The sequence below is a fragment of the Sander vitreus genome, chromosome 10, assembly GCF_031162955.1.
Source record: "Sander vitreus isolate 19-12246 chromosome 10, sanVit1, whole genome shotgun sequence".
NCBI classification, from domain to species: Eukaryota; Metazoa; Chordata; class Actinopteri; order Perciformes; family Percidae; genus Sander; species Sander vitreus.
In genome coordinates, this window is record NC_135864.1 from 14,971,822 (window position 1) to 14,983,873 (window position 12,052).

The following is a 12,052-nucleotide window of genomic DNA, read 5'->3' on the forward strand; positions in this document are numbered from 1 at the left end:
CTGCTGCCATCCCATTATACCATTATTATAGTTGCGGGTGCAGGCCTGTAATTGCTGTAAGTAGAAGGGAAAGGTAGGAGAGACTCAGGCTCCCTTGAGGCTTCTGGTCAGGGCAAGCCCCAGCCCCCCCCCCTTTCATCATCTGTCCTGGCAAGGTTTCTAAAAATGATTACAATGCCTGCGAACAAACAGACTCCTGTTCCAACTTGACTGCACAATCTTAGCCAGAAATGATTGGAAATACACTTTATTTGTATATGTGGACTTCAACTCTTTCTTTGAGCAGACACACCGTGGGACATCTCAGATCACAGGAGCCCGCCCAGGTGGGGTGTCGTGTGAGTCCGTGCGTGTGTGTGTGTGGCATAAAAAAGAAAGACTTCCTAAAAAACAACTTCCAGCCTGCCTGCTTTTTCTGCCTCTTTTCCTCAAAGCCAAATATAGACAAGCCACTGCCACGTCATCTGGCCCTCAGCACTTTCTTAACCCTGAGAGAGGGCGAGATGGGGTTCAGAGCCTGCCTTTCACTCTGGAGCCGTAGGGGTTATATATTTTAGCATGTCTGTAATAAAAGTGAATACATATTTTCCACAAAAACCTTAAACAATGTTGGCTGTCGTGGAAATCAAGACAGTTTTATTGAAAAAAAGAAAGAAAAAAAGAACCCAAACAGTTACAAAAATAAATACAGATAAAACCACTCGGGGTTACTCTCAGGGAACATTTCCATCCGTTATTCTTGAAATCGTTTTCCTCCATTGGCAGCATCACTCGTAAATGTCATAACAACAATCAACCAAACAGTGTGGCCTATGGCCTATTTTCTTAAGTCCCACCTTTCTCTTCTCCCTCTCTCTGAATACCCACAATCCAATCTGAGTGACACCTTGAGGTGAGGTTGTGTATGAGAACCGTTGATGTCGTGGAGCTGCCATCTACACCTCGTCCTCGTTCAGCAGCATGTTGGGGATTCCTCTGGAGATCGGGAACTCTCGTCCTGATTCAGGGCACCGCAGACAGCCCTCTATCACCTCCACCTGCAACACACACACACACACACACACATTCACTGTGCTACATGTATGATTATTATATTAAAACATGTTTAATATATGAATGTCAATAATTATTTTTAATAGCTTAGCACCACAAAAAGGTATGTGTAAAGGCTTTAGGCCACCCTACACGTTATTGTAGGCCCAGTTTAATATGCAACTCAATTTCATACAATATGTAGTGGGGGGGTCCCTGCTCTGTCTCCCTTTCAGCTAAAGGGTCCTTGGTCTAAAAAACATTGAAGGCCCCTGCCATAGAGGAAATAACATGATATGGCCAAAAGTATACAGACACCCTTGTCACCATACTTTTGGATTGGCCTCTTAGTTCCAAATAAGGGAAATCTAAATGCTACAATGTAGACCGAATCACTGTGACATCACACTATCACAAAAATCACTTCCGAGCAGACAAATATGTGAGAGATATGTGAAATCGATTTTGCCATAACTAACCTTTAAAGATATTAGTGATAGACCAGTTTTAATCGGCCGGTCGATATATTGGACCGATATTTGCGTTTTTTTACGTGTATCGGCCGATACGCGGCTGCTGCGTTCGCCGATAGTTTTCCCCAGCATTATTTACAGACAGGTGTCCACAGGCAGCTCTGTGTTGCTGGTGCTGGAAGCCTGGCAGACTTCCAGCACCATGGCAGTCTTAAATTACAAATCAAGCATTTTATTTCAATGGCTACTTTTCAGGTTTATTGCTTTCTTAAATTATTTAAATGTGTTGACAAAGGACATTTTGTGATGACCTGATTATATCTGTCTTATAATGTCAGCAAGCAATGCATCATCAAGGCTGTGTTGTAGATGTTGATGAAAGCCTTTTACCCTTGCACAGTTAACCATATGCAGTGCACCCATCCATATGATGCACATTGCACACATAATTTGGGTGATATGAATGCAAGATGATTGCAGAAGTGACACTGATCTGTGTTTTTGTTTATTATTTTTAAAGAAATGGCAGAGCAGATTCCGAAAAACAAATCCAGCGTGGCAGGGTTTACATTTTTATGACATAAATTGAGGGAGCAAAAGCAGTATCGGCTCCAAATATGGGCTCAAGAAAATCGGCAGCCCGTATCGGTCATCGGCTAAGGCTGATGAGAGAAAAAATAAAAATCGGTATCGGTCGATCCCTAAAAGATATAGAATTAAACATGGAGGTCCGACCTATCCGACGTTTCAGCTGTTCTTATTTCCTGTACTGTGTCGTTTTGCTAGCGTCTTTGATAAACCAAATCAAGTGTTACAAACAGCAACATCTCACCACCTGTCGGACTGACTGCTGGTTTTGGGTGGTGTCATTTTCTTTATTCTGTGGCCCAACAGGTAAATTAGGTCTCCAACCTAAGGTTAGTGAAAGTGTTGACATATGAAAGCATCAAACATGCATTTTAGATGAAGGAGATGAGAGTATATCCAGTTGTTCCTCATCCCCGTTTGCTCAGCGCCATTAAATTGTATGTGTGGGACGTAGGGGTTTTCTACCTGGAAGTTTATGTAAACAAACATTGTGATTGGGTCTATACAATGATTTTTAGACCCCTGGGCTGTGGCCTGGTACATGGCTTTGGAACATTTGCCATGAGAAAAAGATGGGATTCTGCAAAGACAGCTTTATAATAATTGTATACCTTAATAGGCTATATGTATTCAGTACCTTTCAGCATTACATGAAATATGTGAGGCTTATCTGTAGTTTATTTTTTTAAATCTAGTACGTACAAAAAAATAAAATAAAGTTAATGGTAGCCTGTGGAGTTTCTGAACACTAGTAAAGCTATGGAGCCGTTTTTTTTTTAATTTATTTATTTATTTTTTTAAAAGGCCCCCGTTTTTTTTGCCCCCGTTTTGTTTATCTTGTGTATGCCATACAGACTACTGCCAATGGCTTCACACTATTCCAATCATCTACAGGTGGCAGTAATATGCCCATCGCTAAAAAGGCAGCGAAGAAGAAGACTGCACGAAAGTAAACATTAATGTAAACAATGAAGGATTAAAAATACTGTATATTTAAAAAAACGTTTTGGCTAATGTTTTATAGGGAAGAAAATGCATCCAACACATTTGTAAGACCTCAAGGTGTGTGTGTGTTGTGGTGAGTAAAATTTAATGTACACATCACTTTTGTTTACAATAAATAGTTTCAACAGTTTGGGGAAGCCAACATGACCCCTGTGAACAATGCTGGGTCCATACAGAAATAGATTTCAGAGTTTGGTGTGGAAGAACTTAACTGGCCTGCAGAGAGAGAACTTTGAGATGAACTGGAACCAGTATTGGACATCACTCCTGCTCTTGTGGCTGAATGGGAGCAAATCCCTACAGCCAGTGAAAAGTGTTCCCAGAACAGTAGATGCTGTCATAGCAGCACAAAGCGGACGGCTGTGGCTCTGGAGGAAGAGCGGGTTATCCACTAATAACAGGGTTGACGGTGTGATTCCTGGCTCCTCTGTCGCCATCAGTGTGTGAATCAGAGGCAAAACGTAATGCGCTTTGTCCGTTAATGTAGAACAGCACTATATAAGTGTGTTTACCATTAAATGCCAAAGGCTTTGTAATGAGGTGTTTTAACAATCATGTGTGATGTTTGTGAGTCAACACTTTTGGCAATGCAGTGTAATGGGGTTGGAATAATGTCTAAAACTAAAGTATTTTAGTTCCTGTGTTTGAACTCTACATAAATGGCACTCTTCTCCGCTGAATGGACGTGGTGCATGAACAAGACACTGTCCAGGAAACGACCACATCAAAGCTTTGCTGCTAATTGCCATTTCCAGTAATAGAAACACAAAGTGAAATGCCAACTGTACCTTTGTTACAGTGTTATGTTACCATCTGAGAGTGATTATTGTAAGTTGTTTGAGTTATTTCCAAAAAGTGTACTTAAGTGTTCTACACAAAAACATCCCATAATTATCCTAATGATTCATTCACTGTGTTCAATGAAAGGTACCACTGCTGGGATCCAAACGGTGGATTATATCAAGAATGGAGAAGTGGTCACTTTTTATAGAGTCCACCAACACAAAAGGACCACGATTCACTTTCCTTACTTTTAATAATGGGTTCAGGCTTGTGAAAATGTGTCGGTTGTGATTTAGAGTATTTTCCCCAAATCAAGATATTTGTAACAATGGGGAAAAGAGCTACAGCTACACCAAGTAGTTTGGAAATTGAATAGACGATCAACAGAAATTGTATATATTTTGATAATCGATTGATGATGTCATTTTTAAGCAGAAATGCCAACCACTATCTGGTTCCAGCTTCTTCAATGTGAGGATTTACTGTTTTTCTCTTTTTTATACAATTGTAAACTAAATATCTTTGGGTTTTGGACTGTTGGTCGGACAAAACAAGACATCTGATGACGTCAACACAATTCCCCCCCCCCCCCATTTTAAAGAGATGGGGATTAAAAAGATTAATCAAGCATCGAGAAAACAATTGGAAGATTATTTGATAACAAAAATAGTCGTCACAGCCCTAAAAAGAACATTCATGTGCATCCAGTTACTACAAACTGTAGTAATTACTACAATAGGCACAATTGCAGTCAAAAACACCCACCAGTACTGACAGGAATGACTGAGCTTCTTACCTCTAATAGCACTCTGTGCACTTTCTTCAGGAACTCTTCATTGTTCTCATATTCCGGTACCAGCTCATCAGGCAGGTCTTGCCGTTGACCCAACTAAAGAGAGAATGAGACAGGTGTTCAAACTGGACAGTTCTAAATTTATTAGTGGGTGTTAATTGGTGGCAGAAGAGAACATTACATTGTCTTCACCAACTGGGGAACAACACACTAAAGAAATAAAAACCCAATAACACAATCCCCTGACACCCCAGTAATGGAATTCTGTTAACGGTTTACTGGGGTATCAAGCCTTAGGAGTACACCCTCTGTTAACCATTCCTTCATCTACAACCACTGCTGTTGATACAAAGTACTCTACATTCACTCTTGTCCTATAAATGATTACAATGTGATATTTTTCCAATAGATGAAACTATAATTCAACACAAGACAACATTTTATAGTGAATCAGTGAAGAGAAGGTAACAAAAATAACAGAACTAAACTAATCTTTTCTTATATTACACAATAGTTTTTTTCCCCTATTCGAATTGATGGATTGTTCCAAATAGAAGAATATCTTTGCTTATATTGAGAGATATTTAACAGCTTAGAGGCTTTTGCCACGTCGCTCCAGAATGCCCTAACATTTTGCTGATGTTCATGTTTATAATGTCAGATATAACAAGTTCTGACAGTCTCTGGTGCAGTCTGACTCACCTCCTCTGCAGCCTGGACCAGAGCGCTCCACTCCAGTTTGGGGATCATGCGGGTGACAAACTGAGGGTTGAAGTCCACCTCATTCACCTTCACCTCAGTTGCCTGCTTGGAGAAAACAACGCAGTCTATCAGTGTGGACGGTCTTCAGACAGCAATGCTGTCCTTCCACACACTTTAGGGCGGTATTCAAAATCACTTCCTCTGTCATTTGTTCAAAGTTTACTTTACAGGGACCAATGAGTGAGTTTTCCGCACATTATAATTATTAATTACTGACAGGTACAGTATAGGGTCACATACAAGCACTGATTTCTAGCAAAACTGTAGTGTACATGCTATAGACATGTTTTCTATTTTCAATAAGGGCACTTAACTACTATAACGCTTATATTTCACATTGAGAATTCAGAAACTCAAATTAAAGGGCAGAGGGTAAATATATTGCACTATTGGGTTATTTTGACCACAGAAGTATCAAAATATTCAATATAGAGATAGTATTAAAAACCAATATATAGGTACAGGTCTAATTCGAGTTATGCATATTTTAAAACAATCTGTTTATTTCTGCAGTTTAAGGAGAGAAGTGCTAACCTCTAGTCAGCTTGTTATTGAACGTAAGAAGTTGTAGGAGAATCAAACAAACAACTATGCATGTTCAATATACTACAAGTGAGTTTCTCTCTCCTCTCATTTTGCATTGCATTGAGCCACACAACATAAAACACACACCATGAAGACTATGTGATGATTCAGTAGCGTTAGCGTTAGCCATGTAGCTAACGTTAGCCTGGTGTTGACAGTTTACCTTGATGAGCAGCGGGTATCCTTTAGTGACTCCCTTCACGTGGGATGTCAACATGTTGTGCGTGAGCAGCTTCATGTTTACAAACTACTGTCACTGGTTCAATGTTTTTTCCCCAGGTAAAGATAGTGTCAGTGTATCACCTACGTTAATCACGCTGCTGGGTTTACATGTGGACCGGAAGTGCCGCTGTTGCATCGCTTAAAACGTGCCCCGAAGTTTTAACTCGACTACCGTTGGTTCCTTGGTTAGAGCCGTTACTTAGCTTTATTTAATGTATCTTTATAGTAATCCCTTCAGTGTCATTCACTATGTACCGAATCAAATTATAGCCAGTATAATATAACAGCTGTTCACAATAACCAGTGGTGTAACTACAAAAAGAATAGTATATGTATTACACGATTGGATTATTGTTACTGATGCATTAACGTGATAACAATTTAAAATGTAGCTATTTTTTTACAATTACATGTAGTTTTTGGTATTATAACAATGGGTCAGTCGATCACGTTTTGTAACTAATCTAAACTTTCTAGAAAGTTTGCGGAGTAACTTGCATTTCAATAAAAGCAGTGAGGTAAAAAGTCAATAAAAAGTAATTATTTGCCTCTGAAAAGTAATGATGTCTAAAGTAAAGATCAATTGCCACAAACCTGTACTTAAATACAGTACATGAGTAAATGTACTTGTAACCAAAACAGCCATTGGTGTTGATTAGCAGCAAAGATTTCAGGCAAAGATAGCGTTCTGTTTTTATACTCAAATGTTTTATTTTTTTGTATTAATTTTGTATACTCCTTGTTTTTATATTATACAGGTCATTCATACAGTTTGATATAGTAAATAGTAATTACACACAAGAGGTGTAACAAGCATCAACCTGTCACCCTCACAGACATGCATTACACGTACACACAAACACTCTCTCATTCTCACACACACGACCCCTTACTCTTAAACAAAAAAGATAAAAATGTAAAACTTTTTTTTTTAAACCACAAAACACTCAATTTTTCATCCTCCATCGTCACCAGATTCACATCCTTTCAACCCTTATTTTGAAAACGAGTATGACAATACTTAATGTTTTAACAGAATAAAAAAAAATATATATATATATATGCAGGAAGGCAACTAAAGAAGAGAGCAAAGCAATTCTGAAGACAGAGAAGGGTTATTCAGATCTCAGTCTTTAACTGTTGATGGAAACAGAAGAACAAATGAGCTGCAATGCAGAAGGAAGAACCACCGGCTAATATCTGGAGAGCTGTCTGGGAGTTATAGACAACTGAAGTCTAACTTCATTTTAATACAATGTCCTACGGAGTTTACAGGCTTTGTGTGATCCGTTTATCTTTTTAGTCAGGAAACTTGTTCTCAGTCAGGTATGTATCCATATGAGCCAGTATGTGTTATACTTGACAGTAGCAGGGAGGGTGAACCAAAGCTGATCAATGACAATGTGTTGTGAAGTGAGGGTGAAAACCATCTAGAGGGTGTTAGCAAAGGACACTTCATTAAAAGATCTCCCTGTGTCTACTATGAGCATCACTGGACAACACATCACATATTGCACCCAGAAAAGGTATACTGTTCGCAGCTAGTGATGGGTGAATTGGAATACAAAGAGAAGGATTTTCTGACATAAGTTGACCTTCTTCTTACTTCCACCTTACTTCTTCTCCATGGACCTTGGAAGAAGGTGAAATTGTACCAGAAAGCATTACTTTAAATAAGAATACAAACAGTTTAAAGCAGCACAATTCAGAGTACATGGAGTGCCCACAATACATAAGTAAACATTAAGAGTGATAATCCTATCTGCCCTTGGTTGGATTGAAAATGAACTGTTGAGAGTGACGGCGATATGTTTGCACAGACAGTAAGGAGAATCTGCAGACTTGTGTATTACTGAGGGGAGGAATACGAGGAAAGCTCTTGCCAAATGCAAACAGAATGATTAAATCTGGTTAAGTCCATGTATGATGGAGCCACATAAAACACTGGGTGTCACTGCAGTAGTCGTTAGTCATTGCTTTGTTTTTGCATTGGAGCCAAAACTGACTCTCATTAGTCCATACACACATGCAAATACACATTCAAACCCTAGATATTCTCACTTAGCCGAGACTTCCACAAATCATAATTGCACACACAAACACACTTTCTCTCTCTCACACAGACAAAAAAAAAAGTTGTCTTCATTCTTGGCCATCATCCGTGCGCCACTTCAGGAAATCCTCCTTCCGGGCGTCTGGTTTGATCTGGTTCCGCATGCCCCCGAGCAGATTGGAAGTGGCTTCAGAGGCCACTATTAAGGGTCGGACCACGGTGGGTGGGATCTGCCGCAGGACGCCGCCCACAGCGCCGGGTAGACCCTTCTGTTCGTGGCCGCGGGATGCTACATCGCACAAGGTCTGAGCTGTGTCAATCACTCCCTGGATTGCAGAGAGAGAGTCCAGGGAGAGATTAGTCAAAAATATTTAGTATTTCAGTTTATTTACGCACGTGCACACGAGAAACTGTCGATCGGCTTATTGATTAACCGACTCATCGTTTCAGCTTCAAAACAGACAACCTGTTTACATGCATTGTGCATCACTACATATTATGATCTTTCCTTCCAACCAGTGATAGTGCATCAGAGCCCGGATTTGTCACACATATGTTCATGTAAAAAGCCAACGACACCTGAGCTCTGTTTGCTGAATAAAGACAGTAAGATGTGGCTAAATGTTTTGCATCATTAACAGGTGGACTTTCAGGTTTAAATTCTCTTCATTATGCATTGTTTACAAAGGCAAGAAGGACAAAATCATGCACAAAATAGAAACCTGGTTATATAAAGTGTCCAATAAATCTCTTTCTTCAGGAGAAAACTAGCTGCAGAAATCTGATTTCTGTAATCCCCAAGCACGACTATGTAAACTGGGTTTCTCACATAATCAAATTACTACAAAGTCGACGGTACAGTTACCATTGAAAGTCACCATACGAAAAGTGAGTAGAGTAAGCTGAAAGATGAGCACATGTGACTGCTTATTTTTGGATTAGGGATCGACCGATGTGGATTTTTTAGTGCCGATGCAGATTTTTTTTTTTCATCAGCCTTAGCCGATGACCGATACGGGCTGCCGATTTTCTTGAGCCCATATTTGGAGCCGATACTGCTTTTGCTCCCTCAATTTACGTTATAAAAATGTAAACCCTGCCACACTGGATTTGTTTTCGGAATCTGCTCTGCCATTTCTTTAAAAATAATAAACAAAAACACAGATCAGTGTCATTTCTGCAATCATCTTACATTCATATCACCCAAATTATGTGTGCAATGTGCATCATATGGATGGGTGCACTGCATATGGTTAACTGTGCAAGGGTAAAAGGCTTTCATCAACATCTACAACACAGCCTTGATGATGCATTGCTTGCTGACATATTATAAGACAGATATAATCAGGTCATCACAAAATGTCCTTTGTCAACACATTTAAATAATTTAAGAAAGCAATAAACCTGAAAAGTAGCCATTGAAATAAAGTGCTTGATTTGTAATGTAAGACTGCCATCAGTGACTGCCAAGCACTCTGCTAGTGGGGGAGGGGCAGTGCACGGTCTGCACGTGAACTGCAGCGTCTCCAGCAACACAGAGCTGCCTGTGGACGGCTGTCTGTAAATAATGCCGGCAAACGCAGCAGCCGCGCATCAGCCGATGCCGATACACGTAAAAACGCAAATATCTGCCCGATTATCGGCCAGACAATAAAATCGGTCTATCACTATTTTGGATTATGTTCTCTTGAAGGGCCCATAACCAATTTTGAGAAGGTAAGTTTGGGGACGCACCTCTCTGACGGTGTCGTAAGCCTTGGCCACACCTTCTCGGAGGTCTGCAGGCTGAGCAGCTCTGCGGGGCCGGTTCGAGGGGGCCCGGCCTTCTGTGATGGCAAAGCGGTTCAGGGGTGGAGTTGGAGACAGGATGTCATACACCGTCTCTGCTGTGGCCTGTAAGAAGCAGACAGATACCAGGCATCAAATACCTGAGGCCCTGCTTATCTTGAAATTCTTCAACAAGTTCTCTCTCCCGTTTTGCTACCTGAAACAAAGTAAGGCCATGGACCAAATCTAGCCTCTGTATAACTTTGATTCACAGTCGTGATCTGTACTGAGAACCTTTCACAGACTGAGTACCTGTATGGCCTGCACCAGCCTGTTGCTGAGCTCCAGAGCAGCAGATGCTGTGGAGGTGCCGAAGGATGCTGCCCCCCTCTGGAGACCTCGAATAATGCGTCCATCCTTCCTGTACTGCTCTATGGGCAACCAGAACAGATCCCTCACTCCATGGACTGGAGAAATGGGGGGGAAAGGAATGAACCAAGAGATAAAATTGAATAAATAACATGTAAATGTTAAGCTGACACACTGTGTACAACAGTGTGTTTGGAGCAGTTTCAACTCACACAGCTGGACAACCGAGTGCATGGGGCCAACACCTCCCAGAATGCCCGGCAACTGATTCTTCCTGATGTCTGTCAGCCACTCTGTGACGGCGTACTGGATCACTTTGTCCACACCGAGGAGACTAGAAAGTGTTGCAGAAGAAAGACTAAAAAACTTGAAACTGAAAGCTCAACTGGTTTGCCTTCCAAACATTGTAATCTAGTCTTAGATGACTATGTATCTCTAGCAACCACTGATTAGTGTTGGTATGGAAGTGTGTATTTCTACCCGTGTCTGCAGCAGAGCCTCTTCAGCTTCAACTCAGAACAGTTTAACTGGGCCAGACCGATCAGAATCCCTGCAAACGTTCCCTATGAAACAAAGAGTAGGACAGAAGGAGTGTGAAAATACAGTCAGCGAGGACAATTAATTCCTGATAAAATACACAGACGATGAGTGACAGATGAGCTGTTTGAGTGACCTCTCACCTGTTCAATGGCGACATGCTTGCCCTGATAGTCCAGCCAGATAGGCACTTCAGAGGTGAATCGGAACTCCCTGAAAATAGCAGATGAGGAAGATGAAATGTTATCGATTAACATTTTAAACCATTATTTATCAGAGACAAATTGTGAGTATTTTTCACAACTTGTATATTTGTACAAACAAGCTTTATTGTTTGTAACACATAACCCTTATTCCCTTTAGTTTGTAAAAGCAGAATATGACTCTCTCCGAGCCTTCTAGTAAGTCGTTGTTTATGTACCGGAAGTAGATTGGCTGGTCGGAGGAGGAGGTGGAGCCGGCAGAAGAGGAGCTCTGCTCGCTGAAGGTAGTTTCCACAGAAGCTGTGAGGTCAGGTCCCAGACCCGCGGCTGACTCCGCCTCCTCAGAGGCCTTCTGGGAGGGGTCTGCCTTCACTGAAAAATATATGGAGAGAAACATTGAAAAAAACATATTCACCAAAGTGGGTCTTAAAATAAATACAAGATCAAATGTTAAACATGCTCATAATTAGCTTGAGTAATCATTTAAACATGTTCTGCAGCCAGTGAAATGAATCATGTACCGTGATGATATGCAGTCCTTATACTGTATATACACTTGACTCCAAAAAAAGCAGCTTAGCATTAATCCTAGTAGACATTTGTGTGTAATGTTGGCATAATTAGCGTAACAATTCTTGAGTTATGGCCTAAAACATGTTTTGTGAGGTCACAGTGATCTTAAACTTTGACCACCAAAATCTAATCAGTTCATCCTTGAGTCCAAGTGGAAGTTTGTGTCAAATTTGAAGAAGAAAGTCCGTCCAGGGGGTCCTGAGATCATGCGTTCACAAGAATGGGACAGATAACCCAAAAACATTATGCCTCCGGCCACGGCTTTTGCCGGCACGGAGGCATAAAAAAAAACATCATCATCAGCTCA

At 40.7% G+C, this 12,052-nt stretch overlaps 2 protein-coding genes across 2 annotated transcripts in view; both read right to left on the reverse strand.

Moving 5' to 3' along the window:
* Positions 1-614: 614 nt before the first annotated feature.
* Positions 615-6,383, reverse strand: trmt112 (tRNA methyltransferase activator subunit 11-2). Its single transcript, XM_078260464.1, has 4 exons — positions 6,185-6,383; positions 5,377-5,478; positions 4,678-4,770; positions 615-1,037 (listed from the first exon to the last, which is right to left on the reverse strand). Exons 1-4 carry the CDS (start codon positions 6,257-6,259, stop codon positions 936-938), a joined length of 372 nt encoding a protein of 123 aa, XP_078116590.1. The 5' UTR covers positions 6,260-6,383; the 3' UTR covers positions 615-935.
* Positions 6,384-6,929: 546 nt separating this feature from the next.
* Positions 6,930-12,052, reverse strand: part of atg2a (autophagy related 2A) — a 28,588-nt gene continuing 23,465 nt past the window's right edge. Inside the window, exons 36-42 of the mRNA XM_078260465.1 lie at positions 11,391-11,544; positions 11,113-11,182; positions 10,913-10,995; positions 10,645-10,766; positions 10,376-10,530; positions 10,031-10,189; positions 6,930-8,622 (exon numbers count right to left, since the gene is read on the reverse strand). Of these exons, the coding sequence (XP_078116591.1) occupies positions 8,386-8,622; positions 10,031-10,189; positions 10,376-10,530; positions 10,645-10,766; positions 10,913-10,995; positions 11,113-11,182; positions 11,391-11,544 (980 nt within the window). The 3' untranslated portion in view covers positions 6,930-8,385. The remainder of the gene's footprint in view (positions 8,623-10,030; positions 10,190-10,375; positions 10,531-10,644; positions 10,767-10,912; positions 10,996-11,112; positions 11,183-11,390; positions 11,545-12,052) is intronic.